This window comes from Xenopus laevis, chromosome 6S (assembly GCF_017654675.1).
Source record: "Xenopus laevis strain J_2021 chromosome 6S, Xenopus_laevis_v10.1, whole genome shotgun sequence".
In the NCBI taxonomy this organism is placed as follows: Eukaryota; Metazoa; Chordata; class Amphibia; order Anura; family Pipidae; genus Xenopus; species Xenopus laevis.
In genome coordinates this window covers 125,838,079-125,859,816 of record NC_054382.1, presented here as the reverse complement: position 1 = coordinate 125,859,816, position 21,738 = coordinate 125,838,079, and the positions used below count along the sequence as shown (strand labels likewise).

The following is a 21,738-nucleotide window of genomic DNA, read 5'->3' as shown; positions in this document are numbered from 1 at the left end:
GTCAACACTGGAGGTATGCCTTTCAATGGAGGTAAACACTTTACTAGCCCCCTTCTTGTCCTTGTAAATGAACAAACCACAACCCAATTGGTGCTGACCAATTAATTGAAATTTAGTAATCAGCACTAACCTGGCAATAATATGCACATACCAAAACAGCCATCTTTGATATGTTTTTTATTAGAGCATTTCAGTTGTATGGTATTAATCAAGCTTGTGTGCTTGTGGCAGCCTGTAATGTATCTGCTGGAAGTCTATGTGGCCATTGGTACCCTCAAATTAAGCAGGAACAGCCCCCTAAGTTTGATCATAGCCTGTACACAGACATAGCAGATAACTATAGCAGCTTAGGTGTCCCACTTTAGTAAACACAGTTCTGCAAGAACCACCCCCTAAATCTGCCTATAGCAAATATAAACATACCATAAATCTATGCCACCATATGCACTTGCCCTGACTAAGCACAATTCCACTGCAATATTTCCAGATATAGTGGTAGTAGCTAAAACGGCATATTTTATATAGTGAACTTATTGCACGAGGCTAAAGTTTCAGCTTGTCAATAGCAGCAATGATCCAGGACTTCAAACTTGTCACAGGGGGTCACCATCTTGGAAAGTGTCTGTGACACTCACATGCTCAGTGGGCTCTGATTGGCTGTTGAGAGGCTAAGCTTAGGGCTCGTCACTAATTATCCAGCAGAAAATGAGCTTCCCTGGCTGTAATATAAGCTGATGCTACAGGTTTGCTGATTATTAAATTCTGATGCTAATTGCACTGGTTTCTGTGCTGCCATGTAGTAATTATATGTATTAATTACTAATCAGCCTTATATTGTGATATTTCTATTCTATGTGTACTGTATATTGTGAGTGGGTCCCGAAGCTCAGTAAGTGACAGCAGCACAGAGCATGTGCAGTGAATCAGCAGAAAAGAAGATGGGGAGCTACTGGGGCATCTTCGGAGACACAGATCTTTACTGCTAAAGGGCTGTGTTTGCCTTGGGCTGGTACAGAAGCACAAAACATCATGTACAACATTTCTAGCTTCTTCTTTAGTTAAGCTTTAGTTCTACTTTTAAAAAATAATTACTGACAATGCTGGTGAGAATAGTTTTATATAAAGCAGAGCCTTCAGGTGATCAAAAGATGATTAATCCAGCAGACACGGGGATTAAATTCCTTTTTGTCTGAATTTAATACCCAAGTGCAACTCTGCCCTGGAACACTAAGAGATATGAATTAATCATGTGGACTGGAAACTTTAAGAACAATGGCTTCTTACTTCCTCGGGCACAATGGGCATTGCAGTTTTCACAATAGGCTTCAATGGCTTGCGAGTGTTGTGTCACCAAAGCGTTCTATAAAAGCTGCCAATGAATAGACTGTGCCCCATCCAACTTCAGGGTTCATGCTGATAAAATCGTCCAAGTTCATAGTGGATTCTAAAAAGAAAAAGAAAATCCTTAAGTGCTCGGAAATGCTATTCATTTGAGAGAACACACAGCTGCTACATTGAAATTCTGTATCTTGAAATATCTTAATGTAATATAGGATACCATTGTAACAGTAGGAGAAATCCAGGAAGATGTAAAAGTATGGTAAATTCATTATGCATTATACAGTATACGGCTGGCACCACAAAATGGTGTAAAGGAAAGCTTAAAAATCAGGGGATGTAAAATTGAGGTTTCACTGTAATCTGGACTTTAATAAATAACCCCCTATAAGTAGCAGTTTATGAAGGATAGTTGGTTAGTTTTTAAATACCTTGTATTATAACAGGCCGTAGGAGAACCAAATTAATCACATAGGTAATAATTTTAAAATTGGTCTTATTAATTGAATTCAATTGGTGTTTTTTTATAAAGTATCACTATTAATTAAAATTGATGTATCAGAATGTTTAATGAATTGCAGTCTAATTAATTTGACCGTATAATATAATTTAGCACATAGCACTTTGGTGATCTTCATATAGATTTTAGAGGTTTTTAGTTAATTGTTGTCAGCAGTGTAAACTCTTTTAAGTGATTCTAGAATACAAAGACATACGGGGTTTTACTTTTCTTTTCTCTTTTTTTATTAATAAATGATATCAAATTGGTGATTGTACCCCTCTGTGTCCTTTTTTAAAGGTGATAAGTTGCTGAGAATATACAACCTTTTGATGATAGCTGTTTTTTCATTAATATGAAGCTGGACAGTGGTATTGCTAAAGACATTATCAATGTTTGATGCAACGCCATAAACATTTGCTTTACAAAATGAGGTTTGTTGGTACTACTTGGATAGAGAATTGTGTTGAGAAAGTAGCTGACAATGGTATATTCTCTGCATTATTTAGCTTAATAAATAAATAATAAATGCATATCGGCTCCAGTTCCTCTACCGTCCAAGAAAGACAAGTCATAGATGGAGAAGGTCCTAGAGTACTTGTGGATAATAAAACTTAATAAACTCACTGAGGTTTGGGGCGATTATTCCCATGATAAATTACTACTGATCATCAGCACTTAAAATGATAAAGCCCAGTGTAGAGCAAAAAGGCTGTTAACAGAATAGTTACTGTATGAAGAAGGCTGGTCAAATTGAGATTGTTTGCAATGAAGGATAGGCACCATGGAAAATTGTTGTGAAGTTTCTCCCTAAAGCAGTTGTATTAGCAGATACATTAGAGGACATTTCAGTAAGGGCAAAAATACTATGCTTAAAGTAACAGTAACATCAAAAAATAAGTGTTTTAAAGTAATGAAAATATAACGCAGTGTTGCCCTGCACTGGTAAAACTGTTGTATTTGCTTAAGAAACACTACTTTTGTTTATATAAATAAGCCGCTGTGTAGCAATGGGGGCAGCCATTCAAAGGAGAAAAGGCTCAGGTTACACAGCAGATAGCAAATAAGTCTGTCTAATGGTGTTATCTGTTATCCATTAGTTATCCTGTGCCATATAGCCGTTTTTCAATTTCCGCCATTGTTCTACAGCAGCTTCTTTACATGAACTATAGTAGTGTTTTTGAAGCAAACAGATCAGTTTTACCAGTGCAGGGCAACACTACATGATATTTTCATTACTTTAATACACTTACATTTTTTGGTGTTACTGTTCCTTTAACATTCCAAAAACAAATGAATGCAGGGACTGGTCCAATTGCAGTTGTAAAGCTAGGAAGTTCTTCTCCCCTTGTGTGCCAAGCTGGATACTACCTTAGATGTTTTCATTTAGCTGGGGAAAAGGCTGAACTTTATGGATGAGTCTATATTCAAACTCGACTACCATAAAAAGAAAAGAAGATACCAAAGAAGAAGATGGTGAGCATTGTAGGGTCTGTAGATAGTAAGCTCCACTGAGGATTGAAAGGCTGTGAATTAGAAAAAGTTGCTCATCCCAGAACATAAGGTCCCTTGGGAAGACTCAGCAATACAGCACTTAGCCTAAACACTTTAGTTTCCCTTTAACTTTGAGCTTGATATAGAATAAGGAGTAAAGTAATGAAGAAAGACCAGGTACTTGCCAGCAGTTTGTATACATGGATATGGAGGAGGAGGCTTCGTCCAGTTACTACTCGAGTCTCTCATATGTGAGCGATCAGAAGCAAAAGTCTGCAGAAATTCATGCGCTCCTACCACACGCAGCTTTCTAGGTTCGGAACACAAAGTGCAAACAACTGCAGATGATTTAAATGTAACAATACGTTCAGTTTAAGTCACTGGCAAAGCACAAAGGAACAATACGTTTAGTTCAGGTAATTTAAAAAGAACATTTTAATTTCTTAGATTGTGTTAGGCAGAGTATTACTAGTAAGGTTGCACTGAATCCAAGCACATTTTGAAATTCACTAGCTATAAGAAAAAAATGCAGGCGATGCATTGTTGTAGGATTGTAGTTTGGTCAGCTGAGCTAAAAATTTCAATATGCAAATTAGGGTTCTGAACTGGTTCAGTATTTGGCTTGCACAGGTAGCATAATTAATCAACTCAGCAGTACAGGGATGGGATCTGTTATACAGTAACCCATTCTCCAGAAAGCTCCAAATTACGGAATGGCCATCTCCCATAAATTTCATTTTATTCGAATGATCCAAATTTTTTAATAATGATTTCCTTTTCCTTAAATGCAACTTAGACAGATGTTCATCTTAACATAGTATTTATTTTTACCTGTCTGTGCTCTGCAGTAGACAACACACACCAGAGGGGATCGGGGCAGGTGGTTACTAATAAAGGCCAAGCAAACCACAGTACAGTACTGTAATAGCCTCTGTATGTATGAGTTGTATGTAAGTTGGGTGTATGTAACTCGACGACTCCCTGTATATATGTAACTCAATGTGAGAGGGGGTTATTCATTGGTGTTTTGAATGGCAATTATTTTTCATTAAACCTAGCCACATTTAAATAAATAAATGCAAATACATGTATAGAGGTGATTTCCTTCTGCCATCTAGTGAACGTTTGCGGTACTGCACCGAGTAATGGAATCCAGTGCCACTGGGCTACTTAAAGATAAGTAAACTTAAAATATTGTGAATGAAATGAGATGCCTTATTCCATTCTCAATCTTATTTCAATTAGCTGCGGTGGCTTCACTAAAATCTACTGAGCCTTACAGCACAATTTCTTTAGTTGACCCCCTTCCCCACTAGGGTTGCCATCTCATCCCTTTAAAGGAATAGTTCAGCGTGAAAATAAAAACTGGGTAAACAGATAGGCTGTGCCACATGAGACATAACTGTTCAGTGAGTTTGTAATTGATCCTCAACATTCAGCTCAGATTCAAAAGCAACAGATATGACCCATGTGGCCCCCCCTTCAAGTCTCTGATTGGTTACTGCCTGGTAACCAAGAGAGCTGAAAAGCAGGAAGTAGTGTTCTGGCTATTATGTTACACATCCAGTCACTCCAGCCTTTATACATTACATATTTGGCTAACTAACCAGATTAGACACATTTTTTTTTTTTATTTTGCACAGTCTACACCAGGGGTGTCCAAACTTTTTTCACCAAGGGCCATATGCGGTAAAATATACAAACAGCCGGGCCACTCACTGTGGACACGCCCATTTTGTGGCCACACCCCCTGATTACCATGTTCATTTTACAAATTTTAAATAAGTAACACACACATACAAACACACAGACAGATACACACACACACACAGTGACACACATACAGACAGATACACACACACAGTGACACACATACAGACACACACACACACACACAGTGACACACACACACAGTGACACACATACAGACACACACACACACACAGACACATACAGTGACACACACACAGTGAAACACATACATATAGTAACACACACAGACACACACACACATACAGATACACACACACACACACAATGACATACACACACACACACAGTGACACACATACAGACAGACACACACACATACAGTGAGGCACACAAACATACAGTGACACACACACACACACACACACACACACACACAGTGAAACACATACAGACAGATATACAAACACACACACACACACACACACACACACACACACATACAATGACACACACACACACACACACATACAATGACACACACACACAGTGGCACACATACAGATAGACACACACACAGTAACACACACTCGATCTGTAACTGACTCCCTTGCCCGGCTGCAGCCTCACTAAATCCACCCCTCCCCCAAGCCAAGCACCGAGCAGTTTTACTCACAGTTCATGAGATCATGCAGGAAATCCAGGCCAGGTTAGGCAGCAGTTGGAGCCATGCTTTCAGTTTGTTTACTGGCTCCCCCTCCCTCCCCGCACTACACTAAACTCCAGTCACGGGGAGGGGAGGGCGGAGTGTAGGACAAGCTTCCTCGAGTCTACACTGAAGCACTGTAGGTTCCGCCCCTCAATGACGCCGTGGTAGGAAACTTTTTTTTTATGGATGCTGAGAGGGGGGAGGGATATTTGCACGCTGCGGGCCAATTAAAAATGGATATCGGGCCGCATTTGGCCCGCGGGCCGTAGTTTGGACACCCCTGGTCTACACACTGAACACACATGGAATCCACAGTCTGCATGGCTTATTCACAATTAATTTAGATGCATGCTACAGACTGAACTGATTTATGTGCAGCCATGCATCTAAATGAATTGCTAATAAGCCATGCAGACTGTGGATTCCATGTGTGTTCAGTTTTAAAGGGGGTGAGATGGCAACCCTATTCCCCACAATGTTTTGCCTACCTACATATGCAGAAATGTTCCACCAGCCAGGACCACCAATAGGCCTTATATACTGCTGGTCCAATCCAGCAGCCACTGGGTCTGCCTAACTAGTCTTTGTTAACCAATTATTTACATCTGACCGTATTTACTTGCAGGTGTTTGTAATTATAAATAACCAGGCATTTTAATTGAAATGACTGTATTATCCCTATATCATTCTTAAAGGGAAACTGTCATGGGAAAATGTTGTATTCAAAACACATCGGTTATTAGTGCTGCTCCAGCACTGAAATCCATTTCTCAAAAGAGAAAACTGATTTTTTTATATTTAATTCTGAAATCTGACATGGGGCTAGACATATTGTCAGTTTCCCAGCTGCCCTCAGTCATGTGACTTGTGCTGTGATAAACTTCAGTCACTCTTTACTGCTGTATTGCAAGTTGGAGTGATATCACCCCCTCCCTTCCCCCCAGCAGCCTAACAACAGAACAATGGGATGGTAACCAGATAGCAGCTCCCTAACACAAGATAACAGCTTCCTGGTAGATCTAAGAACAGCACTAAATAAAATCCAGGTCCCACAGAGACACATTCAGTAGGAAAAACAACAGCCTGCCAGAAAGCTGGCTCTTTCTGAAAGCACATGACCAGGCAAAATGACCTGAGATGCACCTACACACCAATATTACAACTAAAGAAATACACTTATTGGTTCAGGAATGAAATTTTATTTTGCAGATTGAATTATTTGCAGTGTAAACAGTGTCATTTAGAAATAAAAACGACATCATAAAAATCATGATAGAATCTAATTAAAATATTTCTTTATCATTGTGTGTGTACTTAGCCTAATTATTTTCTGGAATAAACTAACAAAGTTTTATGTGTATTAATGTGGCTGGAAGGTGTGGGCTAATAATGTGTATAGATTAGACACAAACTCTACTCATTTACATATGAGCATTATTGAAATTGTAACTGGACATGGTACAAAATAAAAACATAAAAACTACTGTATATAATGTGTGAGCAAGTACTATAATTTTTAAAAAATATATCTTACCTTCTAAAATCACAGTGGATGTTACTGTCACATTTGAGGGCTTCCCTTATATAGGTGTTACATGGGCTGGGAAAGGGAAGGATGGTATCCAGATCATAAACAAAATTCCCATCTCTTGCAGACTCATGTAGCAATATAACATGATAATCCTGGAAATAATGATGAATAGAGAAGGTATATTGATTCAGTATTGAAGTGCAATACTGATCTGCACCACTTTCACATCCAGAAAGCTCCGAATTACGGAAAGGCGGCCTCCCATAGACTCCATTTTAACCAAAGAATACAATTTTTAAAAATTATTTCCTTTTTCTCCGTAATAATAAAACAGTAGCTTGTACTTGATCCTGACATAGATATAATTAATCCTTATTGGAAGCAAAACCAGCCTATTAGGTTTATTTCATGTTTATATGATTTTCTAGTAGACATAAGGTATGAAGATTCAAATTATCTGATCCATTATCTGGAAACCCCCAGGTCTCAAGCATTTTGGATAACAGGGCCCATATATGTAATATTTACGGATATGTATATGCCAATATGGTAATATTATTTAGGTCACATATTATGATTTAAATTAACTGTAGGTTAAGTATTTGTTTTGAAGTATAATTTTAAGTTAACTTTTAGCTATAGAATGCCTTACTCTTTGCACATTTTCAATTAGTATTCATTAAAGGGCAGGGTCAGATTATCATAAGCAGGGCAATTTAAACTTGTTTCAATGGAAAATAGATACAAGCAGGAGCGCCATCAGGAGGGCACGGGGGTACTACTGTACCGGGCCTTAAAGGGGGGGTAGCTATGCAGCACTTTTTTAAATTGCCGGGTCCCCCTTGATAGCGCCTAAGCCGTGCTGTATCTGCCGTAGTCCCGAAAAGCCGAAGCTGCAAAAAGACCCGAAGCCACGAAAGGAGCTAAAAGTGAAGTACCGAAAAGGAAACTAAATTGTGCAGAACTATAGGTTCCATGCAGGATGCTGCCACTTTGCAGAGTCATTTGACTAAGTTGGAAAACTGGGCAGCAAACTGGAAAATGAGGTTCAATGTTGATAAATGCAGGTTATGCACTTTGGCAAAAATAATATAAATGCAAGTTATACACTAAATGTTGTGTTGGGCGTTTCCTTAACCGAGAAGGATCTAGGGGGTTTTGTGAAAACAAGTTGTCTAATTCTGAGCAGTGTCATTCTGTGGCTACTAAAGCAAATAAAGTTCTGTCTTGAATAAAAAAGTAGGGATGCACCGAATCCAGGATTCGGCCTCTCAGCAAGATTCGGATTTGGCCGAATCCTTCTGCCCGGCCGAACCCGAATTTGCATATGCAAAGTAGGGGCGAGGAGGGAAATCCTGTGACTTTTTGTCACAAAACAAGGAAGTAAAAAATGTTTCCCCCTTTCCATCCCTAATTTGCATTCGGTTCGGTATTCGCCGAAATGGGGGTTGGCTGAAATAGTGAAATAGTGAATCCGGTGCATCCTTATAAAAAAGGGGCATTGACTCAAGGGATGAAAACATAATTATGTCTCTTTATAGGTCGCTGGTGAGGCCTCATCTGGAGTATGGGGGGCAGTTTTGGACTCCAGTCCTTAAGAGGGATATAAATGAGCTGGAGAAAGTGCAGAGACTAAGTGCAACTAAATTGGTTAGAGGGAGGGAAGACTTAAATTATGAGGGGAGACTGTCAAGGTTGGGGTTGTTTTCTCTGGAAAAAAGGCGCTTGCGAGGGGACATGATTACACTTTACAAGTACATTAGAGGACATTATAGACAAATGGCAGGGGACCTTTTTACCCATAAAGTGGATCACGTACCAGAGGCCTCCCCTTTAGACTAGAAGAAAAGAACTTTCATTTGAAGCAACGTAGGGGGTTCTTCACAGTCAGGACAGTGAGGTTGTGGAATGCACTGCCGGGTGATGTTGTGATGCTGATTCAGTTAATGACTATAAGAGGGACTTGGATGATTTCTTGGACAGACATAATATCAAAGGCTATTGTGATACTAAGCTCTATAGTTAGTATAGATATGGGTATATAGAATTTATGTGAAGGTAGGGTGGGGTGTGTGTATGGATGCTGGGTTTTCATTTGGAGGGGTTGAACTTGATGGACTTTGTCTTTTTTCAACCAATTTAACTATGTAACTATGAAAAGACCCGAAGCAGCCCGAAAGCAGCCAAAGTTGAAGTCCCGAAGGACCCGAAGTCAGGAAGGGAGCCAAAGTTGAAGACCTGAAGCCACGTAAGGAGCCGAAGTTGAAGTCCTCAAGCTGCGAAAAGACCCAAAGCCACGAAAGGAGCCAAACTTGAAGTCCCGAAGCCATGAAAAGACCCAAAGTCATAGGGGGCCCTGGAGTCAATGTTTTTGACCACCAATGATTTTTAAAAAAACTTTTATGGGGGGCCCTGGCACCATTTTTTTTAACTTGTAGGGGGCCCTGGCAACGTGATTTCTAATGGCGATCCTGGATACAAATTAATACAATCTAATTAAAAAAAGAACAGCATTTTTCCCACCACACTTCTCCCGGACAGAGCTGTGTGCAGTACATAAGCACCAATTGTATTAAAACTGTAATTAGATTGTAAGGCACCTTTGTTCACACAGTGCTATCAATCATGGATGGACCACCTAATATCCTACTAGTGGCTTGAGAGACATTCTTGGAAAGCAGCTGCAGCTCTGCTAATTAGAGGGTTTTCTAGCATGTTGCAGTTTCACAACTTCATGGTGTAGGAAATATATGCAAACTGAAAGCAATAACAATATCCCACAATATGACCTGTACACAGGAGTCTCTTAAAAGTAATGTGACATCAATTAAAAGGAAGTTTCATCAGCTAAAGAAGAATATATTTTTTGACAAAGACTGATCTACTTACCCATATTACAGGCCCGTCCCCTTTAGCAGATTTCTGTTTCCAAATAGGTATCTGAAAGGAACAATAGAGTATTATCAATCTGTTGGCGTTGATAGTACTTTGTCAATACAGGTATGGGACCTGGGGTTTTCCTGATAACATATCTTTCCATAATTTGGATCTTTATACCTCAAAGGACCAGTAACGTTAAAAAATTTAAATTGTTTTAAAGTGATAAAAATATAATGACCTGCACCTGTGTTTGTTTCAGAAACACTACTATAGTTTATATAAACAAGTTGCTGTGTAGCCATTAGGGCAGCCATTCAAGCACAGGATACACAGTAGTTAACAGATAAGTACTACTATAGTTTATATAAACAAGCTGCTGTGTAGCCATGGGGGCAGCCATTCAAGCACAGGATACACAGTAGATAACAGATAAGTACTACTATAGTTTATATAAACAAGCTGCTGTGTAGCCATGGGGGCAGCCATTCAAGCACAGGATACACAGTAGATAACAGATAAGTACTACTATAGTTTATATAAACAAGCTGCTGTGTAGCCATGGGGGCAGCCATTCAAGCACAGGATACACACTAGATTACAGATAAGTACTACTATAGTTTATATAAACAAGCTGCTGTTTAGCCATGGGCAGCCATTCAAGCACAGGATACACACTAGATTACAGATAAGTACTACTATAGTTTATATAAACAAGCTGCTGTGTAGCCATGGGGGCAGCCATTCAAGCACAGGATACATTCTAGATTACAGATAAGTACTACTATAGTTTATATAAACAAGCTGCTGTGTAGCCATGGGGGCAGCCATTCAAGCACAGGATACACAGTAGATAACAGATAAGTACTACTATAGTTTATATAAACAAGCTGCTGTGTAGCCATGGGGGCAGCCATTCAAGCACAGGATACACAGTAGATAACAGATAAGTACTACTATAGTTTATATAAACAAGCTGCTGTGTAGCCATGGGGGCAGCCATTCAAGCACAGGATACACACTAGATTACAGATAAGTACTACTATAGTTTATATAAACAAGCTGCTGTTTAGCCATGGGCAGCCATTCAAGCACAGGATACACACTAGATTACAGATAAGTACTACTATAGTTTATATAAACAAGCTGCTGTGTAGCCATGGGGGCAGCCATTCAAGCACAGGATACACAGTAGACAACAGATAAGCACTACTATAGTTTATATAAATAAGATGCTGCGTAGCCATTGGGTCAGCCATTCAAAGGAGAAAAGGCTCAGGTTACACAGCAGATAAGCTCTGTATAACATAATGTTATCGGTTATCCATTATTTATCCTGTATGAAATTAGGGATCACCAGAGTATGTTAGAATGAAATTCCGCCTCTATCCATTCATTTCTATGGGATTTTTAAAAGAGTATTTATCAATGGGTGAAAGTTCATCCTTTGATGAATACGCCTTTAAAAATCCCCTAGAAATGAATGGAGAGAGGCGGAATTTCACTCTAATGGACTGTGATGATCTCTAACTTCACTCTTTGATAAATATACCCCTATGGGAGAAGGCCTAATGCAGAGCTTTCTGGATAAATGGTTTCCAGATAACAGGTCCCATACCTGTATGTGGTTTTGCTCCTGTATTTTTGGACTGGACAGACACAGAAGTAAAGGTATGATGTGACAAACTCTGGAATATAATATCATGAACAATAACTTGCTAAGGACTAATGCATATTAGAATTCAGGTGCAGCTACATTCTCACAAAGGCAGATCACCAGGGATAGTATTGGAGATATTTTTTTTTAAAATACAGTGAAACCCCGATTTTAAGTACTCTGATTTTAAGTTTACCCGCATTTGACATTTTTTTTTTTGACTGCTTTTTTCCCTCTATGTATGTTATTATTTTGTGAAATAAAGAGATTTAAAATACTAAGCAGATGTATATTTTGCCATGGTTCTGCCTGTAAATGACCAATTGCAATGAGTCTGCCCCTTATACAGTCCTGCACAATCACTTATTGCTTTAGGTTGTGTATGTGACTGACAGAGAGTCTTGCACATGTCCCCCATAGTGTAACATTAACACTGCAATGTTTAACCCTTGTTATTAACACACTAAATATTGTATCTCAAAGTAAAACTGACTCCTGTGCTTATATCATTTCAGTACATGAAGAAAAAGTTACTTTAACACATTTCAATGATTTTCCATATTCCCGGATTTTACATTATTTTTTCCTGGTCCCCTGAAAAACGTAAAATGGGGGTTCTATTGTATTTGTAGTAGGGATGCAACAAATCCACTATTTGGGATTTGGCCGAATCCCTGAATCCTTGGTGAAAAATGTGGCCGAATACCGAACCCGCACATGCAAATTAGGGTCAAGAAAGTCAAATATGGAAAAACTTCTTTTCTAATGAAAAGTCACAAGATTTCCCTACCCCCTAATTTACATATGCAAATTAGGATTCGGTACAAGGATTCGGACGAATCCGAATTCTGCTGAATATGGCCAAATCCCGAACCGAATCCTGGATTCGGTGCATCCCTAATTTGTAGTAAATCAGGGTTACAAGCTGCAGCCCTCTAGCTACAACTCTCAGTATCTCAACTCTAACTCTCCACATCACTAACTCAGGACCTGTAGACGGCACCTTGGTGCATCACATGTGAAACACGACTGATCATTTACTAAAAAGTGCTACTCAGAGTGACCTTGACCTTGAGTCTTGAGCATTGTATCCATGCTGACCTTTCATCTTACCATCTTATTTTCATTGGATATAAAGACAGCGGAGAACTGTTCCAGAAGACAAGGTCTGTGGTCCCTGATGTACTCGCAGAGCTTCCAAACATTTTCTTCACTTTTGGGAGACAAATGGCAACAAAAAAATGTAAAAAGTGTTTTATCAGGACTTATCTGATGTTCTTGAAATCTAGAGACTGAGATAGTAACTGTGTTGTATTAAGAATGTTTCAAATATAATATATTGTCCATGTGGCTTTAAAGGGCATGTAAAGGCAAAAAAATAAAATCCCATTTTTATTTTCTTTAACCTATCTCCAATATACTTTAATTAAAAAATGTGTACTGTTTTTATAAGAAACCTGACTGTATGCAGTGAAATTCTCCCTTCATTTACTGCTGTGGATAGGAATTGTCAGACGGTCCCTAACTGCTGAGCAGGGAAACAATCATACTTATGAACAGCAGGGGGATCCCCCGCCTTACTTCCCAGCCATGCAGAACTCAAGCAGCTTTGTTTATGACGATCCCTAAGCAGCCCAGACCACACTGAGCATGTGCACAGTCTTAGTCTTGCAAAGATGTATAACAAAGTTACAAGATGGTGACCCCCTGTAGCCAACATTGAAAACATAAATTATTTGTGTGATTAGGCTTGTGGTGCAGTAAGTTCATGTTTATATTTATTATACAAAATACAGCATTTCTAGCCTTATTCTATTTTAGACTTTACATGCCCTTTAAGCATTAAAAATGACATTTGTAATTTGTGCCTGAGAGCATAATATTATTATAATGCAGTTTTTATTTCTACATTACACAGTTTACACTGCAAATAATTCACTCTATAATATAAAATGTAATTGCTGAACCAGCGAGTATATTTTTATTAGTTGTAATATTGGTGTATAGGCAGCCATCTCAGATCATTTTGCCTGGTTATTTGCATTCAGAAAGAGTATGGAACTGGTTTCTGGCAGGCTGTTGTCTCTCCTACTCAGTGTAACTGAATGTGTCGCAGTGGGACCTGGATTTTACTACTGAGTGCTGTTCTTCAATCTACCAGGGAGTGGTTATCTGGTTACCTTCCCATTGTTCTGTTGTTAGGCTGCTGGGGAGGGGAAGGAAGGGGTGATATCATTCCAACTTGCAGCAGTTTATCAGAGCACAAGTCACATGACTGGGGGTATCTGGGAAACTGGCAATATGTCTAGCCCCATGTCAGAATTCAAAATTAAATACAAGAAAATCTGTTTGCTCTTTTGAGAAATGGATTTCATTGCAGAAATCTGCTGGAGCAGCACTATTAACTGATGCATTAAAAAAAAAAAAAAAAAAAAAAAAAAAGTTTTCCCATGACAGTATCCCAATTTAATGTGTTTTACAAGATTAGCACATAGGTGGAGATAGTAATCAGATTTTGTGGGTCAGATTTTATCTGACCCCCAAAATCTTGTCATACAACAGCACAAGACTTAGGATTCTATAAAATCTGATCTTTATAGCTGTAATGTTAAGTCGGATCAGATAAAGTCAGATGGTGTTTTCTGTCCCTGCATCTCCATCCGACATTCAATGTATCTCAACAAAAAGTCAGACAACTTCAGGTTTGATCTTGTTGGATGAAGTCACAGCAGTGCAGTGTTCCCTTTCAACATGGCAAATCTTCCTTGTCGTACAGATTTTTGTACCACACCAATTAAAATTTGACCTAGGCAACTACATGCATGTGATCTGTCAGTTCTGAAACCATCCTCCAAAATCTCCTGTGTAGTTTAGCCCCAAAGAGTTAGCCCCCAAGCAGGCAGACATTTTTTTTTTACGGTCTACACCAATAGGAACATATACTTCCAAGTTGTGTCAAATGGTAACTATCGTAACAAGAAGAAAAAAAAAATTATATATATATATATATATATATATATATATATATGTGTTGTGCTGGCAGTTGCTATCAACTAGTCATGATTGTATTTCATTCAGCTGGATCCAGTCCCCCAGAATTCGTTTGTCAAATCAAACACTGATGCAAAATCGAAAAGCCAATGTGGAGTGACAGGAGATGCAGATAACCCGCTTCTGACCATAACTAGGATTCTGACACAGAATGCATGGACCTACGTCTGTGTGTAGCAACTGTCACCCATCAGTGCAGTCCTTATATCTGACCAAGTGACACATGGTCATTCAGCCAGGAAACCCTAAATCTGGCCTGTAGGACTAATAGTTCCCAGATCTTATTTAGAAGCCTCCCTGGCATATGATGATAGTCTAGATATAGAGGTGTAACTACAGAGGAAGCAGACCCTGTGGCTGAGGGGGGGCAGGAGGTATAGGGTAGTGATGTGCGGGCAGGTTTGGGTTGACCTCACAGTGCTGCAGACGGGTGGCGGGCGGGTGTTGAGCTCTTCCCCAGCTCTCCCGCCTGCCAACTTCCGGTTTTATAGTCTCGCGTCTGCTCGTCCCGTCCCTTTTGTGACATCATTGTGACATCACCGGCGGGCCGGGTCGGCGTGGGTCTATAAAAGGACCCCGGAAAGCACGGGTTGCAGCAGGGAGGGTTAGGGTCAGGAAAACCCTGACCCGAACATCACAAGTATAGGGGCCCCATGAGGCCCAAATAATGAGCTATTTCAACATATATTGGTAAAACAGGAGAATCTCTGGATATGCTGGGGGTAGGGTTGCCACCTGGCCGGTAAAAACGATGGCTGATCCCAATGTTATTAATAGGGAGAAAAAGATAAATATATAGAAAGGCCGGGATTTTTTCCCAGAAAAGGTGGCAACCCTAGTTTGGTGCCTTAAAATGAATTTGCTGTGGGGCCCAGTAACATCTAGTTACACCACTGGCCAGGTGGCCCTAGTTGATATTCTATACTATAAACATAAAGTGATTGCGTTAAAAAAAGGCTTTAGTTTGTCACATTTTTATGCAATCTTTTTGTTCAACCCTCTGAATTAAAGATGAAAGTCTGCAGTTCAACTGCATCCGAGTTGTTTCATTATTGTGGTCATGTACAGAACCCAGATTAGAAAAAGAGTTGTCTCTGTCCAAAGATTTATGGGCCTAACTGTGTGTACAAGAGTCTGTCTGCAAAGCTTTATCTATACAACAGGGGGGGAGAAGAAGGGTCTCATAGGGGCTGCAGGCTACACAGCTCATACTGGAAAACATATCTGACAGCTACAAGGCTTTATAATGAATGTTTTTTACTAAAATGTACCGTTTTACCCCCTGAAGGACCCCATAAACCCACAGGGCCAGTTGTGAGAGACCCCAGTGCTTACCAGTAGCAGCTGGTATAGAGGCAGTCACTGCGCACAAGAAAGGGAGATGGCTCACCAGCTGCCTGCTCCATAGTGCTCTCCCCCAGCACCAGTGCAGCAACACCACACTGCCGCCTTCCATGCAGCTGCCACAGTAACAAGGAAGCCACCTAGTGTTACAGCCTAAACATTCCCCAGGAAACTAGTAACCCCTGTACTAGGTCCTTGCGTGCGCCGAAACCAGCTGTCTGTGGATAGACCACGTGTGCAAAACGCAGCCAATCAAAACACGCCCTCCAGTTCCCGCGCTAAAAGCAAACGGCGAACGCGCCAAAACAAAAGTGTCCCTCCGCGGGAACCGAATAAAGTAGTACCTCAAGCGACGTGTTGCAGAACCGCCGATGGACGTGTGTGTAGGACAGTTTGTAACAATAGAGCGTGATAGCTGCATTGACTGACTGATTGATGGGTTTCAGTGCAGGCGATCGAAAACCATAGTTTGAACGTCCGGCGGAGGGATACGATCCGGGTGAGCGGGTTGGCGTCAGCTTGTGGAAGTTTTGTGGCGCCAGAATTTGGAATCGTTCTTCCGTCTGGTCTATACGTTTGTTGGGGTTGTAATCTGCGGCGGGAGCGGACATGGTGCTGCTTCGGAGCGCTGCGGGGTCATCGAATGGCCCTGCGACGTCTTACCGGGACAACGAGTCTCTGCTCGATTCCAGCTCCGAGTTTCTCTGCCTAGAACCACAGAAGGAGTCCCCAGAGTTGGGTAAACGGAGGTCTCGGAGAAGCCCCGGCCTTAACAGCACGGCCGAGACTGCAGAAGTAAGTAATGGGAGCTGGAGGGCCGCTGTGTGTCTTTATTACTCGCGTTCACTGTGTTATTATGGGGCTGAACATCTCGTGTTACTTTGTGTCCTTGTACCCCCAACAACACAGGGGACCTTAAAGGAACTCAGATAATGCCCAGTGGACGTCTATTCATGTAAATGAGCACTTTCTCTTCTGAATTTACACCTGTCAGCCCTCCAGTAATTGATTCAAACATGTGATCCTCTCTTTATTTATATGTTTCTATCTTCATTCCTGAGCAAAGGGCTTCAAGTGTCACACAGCAAAAAACAAAATGGAGCAGCCATAAAAAAAGAAACAAAACTGGTCCCTTCTCTTCATCACTCGGCCAAAAGGCCCAACAGCGAAACAAGATCTTCAAACTCCCCTTCTCCAAAGCTTTAGGGGAGCCCCTTTATCCCCCACCCCCTGCATAGACGGACCCCCTGGACCACAAGGTTATTGGCTCCCTTTTTCCAATCGCTACAGCCCCATGGCTTTTATGGGCAGAGACGCACGTGATTTGGGGAGATTAGTCGCCCGGCGTCGGTCTCCTCTTCTTTGGGGGCGACTAATCTCCCCTTACTGCCGTCCCGCCAGTTAGAATGAAAATCGCCGGCGGAATGGCACTCTGATCGATTTGTTTTCCAAAGTCGTCCGAAGTTACCTTGTGAGGCAACTTCGGACGAATTCAGAAAACTAAGCGCTCAGAGTGCCATCTCACCAGCGATCTTCATTCTAACCTGCAGGACAGCAGTTCGGGGAGATTAGTCGCCCTGAAGAAGAGGTGATTTGTCACCGGGCGACTAATCTTCCTGAATCTCCCTGTGTGCCCTAACCCTTAAGGGTCAGGGCACACCTGGCGATTTGGGGAGATTTAGTTGCCCTGCGACTAATCACCTCTTCTTTGGTGGCGAATAATCTCCCCAATCGCCTTCCCTCTGTCTTGCACTGGCTATAATGAAAAGTCACCTATGGCATGCCTCACGAGGAAACTTAGGGCGACTTCGGAATACGAAGTACCGCGTGTGCCATGCCATAGGCGACTTTTCATTATAGCCGGCGCAAGAGGTAGGGTTTTTTTAACTTTAGGTTTTAGTTTTCCTTTAAAGGCAAACTTATCGCAAAAATGTAATATAATCTTCATCATACTGAAATAAGAAACTTTCTAAATACAATCAATTAAAAATTCTGTGCCGTTTCTGAAATAATCAAGTTTATCTTCACTATTTCTCTCTCAGCATCTGTTTCTCTTCATTCTGTCTTCATGCAGCAGTTGGGTGTCAGATATTCATTGACAGTTAGATCCAATATATCTTATAGGGGGCTCCTTTCCTAGCAGATGAATTAGAGCTCACTCAAATAACTGATTGCTGTACAAACAAAATCTAACAAAATAACTGCCTTTTGCACAAATTCTGCATGTAGAGAGACATGATGTCTGGTGATTTTAATAGTGAGCTCTAATACATCTTCCAATACGTCTACCAATACAACTTCCAGGTGAAAGAAGCCCCCCCCCCATAAGATCTATTGGATTTAAGAGAAACAGATACTGAGAGAGGAATGGTGAAGATAAACTTGATTATTTAGAAATGAATACATAATTTTTAATTGATTATATTTAGAAAACCTCTTATTTCAGTATGCTGAAGTTTATATAACATTTTCATTTTTGCGATAGTTCTCCCTTTACTCACCAAGTTGTAGAAGTTGGCACATCATCTCAAAGGGGTTGTTCACCTTCAAACAGCTAGTTGTTTTCAGATAGATCACCAGAAATAATGACTTTTTCCAATTACTTTGCATTTTCTATGTGTGACAGTGTTTCTAATAAGTGTAAAGTCTAATTCTTCACCTTTTGAAGCAGCTCTAGGAGGGGATGTCGCCGACCTTGTAAACTTCTAAATGGATACTTTTAGTTAATACATTTCTTATGTTTGTCCCTGCTGAGCAGAATCTCTGGGTTTCATTACAGGCAGCTGTTAGAATTGATACAATAGTTGCTAAAGGGATACTGTCAAGGGAAAAAACATTTTTTTCAAAATGAATCAGTTAGTAGTGCTGCTCCAGCAGAATTCTGCACTGAAATCCATTTATCAAAAGAGCAAACAGATTTTTTTTTATATTCAATTTTGAAATCTGACATGGGGCTAGACATATTGTCAATTTCCCAGCTGCCTCAAGTCATAAGACTTGTGCTCTGATAAAAGTGATATCACCCCTCCCTTTCCTCCCCAGCAGCGAAACAAAAGAACAATGGGAAGGTAACCATATATCAGATCCCTAACACAAGATAACAGCTGCCTGGTAGATCTAAAAACACTCGATAGTAAAAACCCATGTCCCACTGAGACACATTCAGTTACATTGAGAAGGAAAACAGCAGCCTGCCAGAAAGCTTTTCTCTCCTAAAGTGCAGGCACGAGTCACATGACCAGGGGCAGCTGGGAAATTGACAAAATGTCTAGCCCCGTGTCAGATTTCAAAATTGAATATAAAAAAATCTGTTTGCTCTTTTGAGAAATGGATTTCAGTGCAGAATTCTGCTGGAGCAGCACTATTAACTGATGTGTTTTGAAAAAAAACATGTTTTCCGATGATACGATCCCTTTAATATTCCAGAGATGCTGCTGAGAAATGTATCAACTAAATGTTGCAAAATTGTAACAGTTTAGAGTCTGCACCTGAATTACTGAGCTGCTAGAACACCACAGATTGAAGTATTTAACTTTAAACTTAGATTTTGGAAAAACAATAAAAAAAAAAATAATTGAGTTGTAAGTAATTGAAAAAAGTGTTTTTTTCTGGGGATCAATCTGAAAACAACTGAACTGAAAAAAGTATTTGGAAGGTGAACATCCCCTTTAATGGACTTCTGGTATACTGTGTCTCTCTGGACATTTCTATCCAAATGTATATGTGAGCAGCAGGAAACAACTATTTTCTGCCAATGGCATACTTTAATCTAGGTTCATTGCAATGTGTATTAGAGAAAATGATCAGCGGAACGTCTAGGATGTGTTAACACTTTATACTCATGGACATAAGTGTACATGAAATGGCACAGTCATATGAAAAAGTTAGGGAAGCCCTCTTAATTCTTTGGAATTTTGTTTATCATTCGCTCAGCTTTCAAAGTAGCAACTTCCTTTTAATATATAACATGCCTTATGGAAACAGTAGTATTTCAGCAGTGACATAAAGTTTATTGGATTAACAGAAAATATGCAATATGCATCATAACTAAATTAAACCGAGATATTACATCAATACTTCGTTGAGTTCCTTTTGCAAATGTAACAGCCTCTAGATGCCTCCTATAGCCTTTGATGAGTGTCTGGATTCTGGATGTGGCTATTTTTGACCATTTGCTCATACAAAATCTCTCCAGTTAAATTTGATGGCTGCCGAGCATGGACAGTCTGCTTCAAATCATCCTATAGATTTTCCATGATATTCAAGTCAGGGGACTGTGACGGCCATTCCAGAATATTGTACTTCTCCCTCTGCATAAATGTCTTTGTAGATTTCCAAGTGTGTTTAGGGTCATTGTCTTGTTGGAATATCCAACCCCTGCAGCGTAACTTCAACTTTGTGACTGATGCTTGAACATTATCCTGAAGAATTTGTTGATACTGGGTTGAATTCATCCGACCCTCGACTTTAACAAGGGCCCCAGTCCCTGAACTTGCCACACAGCCCCCCAGCATGATGGAACCTCCACCAAATTTGACCGTAGGTAGCAGGTGTTTTTCTTGGAATGTGGTGTTATTATTCTTCCATTCAAAGAGCTTTTTGTTATGACCAAATAAAGTTTTTTTGTCTTGTCAGTCCAAAGCACTTTGTTCCTAAATGACTGTGGCTTGTATAAATGAGCTTTTGCATACAACAAGTGACTCTGTTTGTGGCGTGAGTTCAGAAAGGGCTTCTTTCTCATCCCCCTGCCATACAGATGTTCTTTGTGCAAATTGTGCTGAATTGTAGAACGATGTACAGATACACCATCTGCAGCAAGATGTTCTTGCAGGTCTTTGGAGCTGATCTTTGGGTTGTCTGTAACCATTCTCACAATCCTCCGCATATGCCGCTCCTGTATTTTTCTTGACCTGCCAGACTTGGGTTTTACAGCAACTGTGCCTGTGGCCTTTCATTTCTGATTACATTCCTTATAATTGAAACTGACAGTTTAAACCTCAGAGCTTTTTGTAGCCTCCCCCCTGAAACCATGACACTGAACAATCTTTGTTTTAAGATCTTTTAAGCATTGCTTTGATGATCCCATCCTCTTCAGAGGAGAGTCAAACAGAAGCACAACTTGCAATTGGCCACCTTAAATATATTTTCTCATGATTGGACACCTGCCTATGAAGTTCAAGGCTTAACGAGCTAATCCAACCAATTTGGGGTTGCCAGTAATCCGAATTGAGCAGTTACATGCATTCAAATTGGCAAAATTACAAGGGTACCAACATTTTTGCACAGCCAGTTTTTCACATTTGATTTAATATTATACAACTGAATACTGCTTCACTAAAAATAAATCTTTGTTCAGAAAACACCCAAGTACTCAGATGTTCCTGGGAAATGAGACATAACTCTGTTATCTTTTTTTTGTTGAAAGAGGAGTAAATTATTATGCAGGCTGAGAGGGGTTCCCAAACTTTTCAATATGACTGTGTATATATATATATATATATATATATATATATATATATATATATATA

The 21,738-nt window shown here is 40.1% G+C and overlaps 2 protein-coding genes across 2 annotated transcripts in view; one reads left to right on the top strand and one right to left on the bottom strand.

Annotated features, from left to right (window-relative positions):
• Positions 1-1,098: 1,098 nt before the first annotated feature.
• Positions 1,099-16,315, bottom strand: ntaq1.S (N-terminal glutamine amidase 1 S homeolog). Its single transcript, NM_001095337.1, is given in 6 exon segments — positions 1,099-1,444; positions 3,517-3,641; positions 7,285-7,433; positions 10,171-10,221; positions 12,929-13,028; positions 16,202-16,315. Coding segments are annotated over 6 exon segments (615 nt in total). The 5' UTR covers positions 16,273-16,315; the 3' UTR covers positions 1,099-1,325.
• Positions 16,316-16,610: 295 nt separating this feature from the next.
• The window catches only part of atad2.S (ATPase family, AAA domain containing 2 S homeolog), a 49,835-nt gene continuing 44,707 nt past the window's right edge, over positions 16,611-21,738 (top strand). The window contains exon 1 of the mRNA XM_041568001.1: positions 16,611-17,005. Within this exon, the coding sequence (XP_041423935.1) occupies positions 16,820-17,005 (186 nt within the window). The 5' untranslated portion in view covers positions 16,611-16,819. The remainder of the gene's footprint in view (positions 17,006-21,738) is intronic.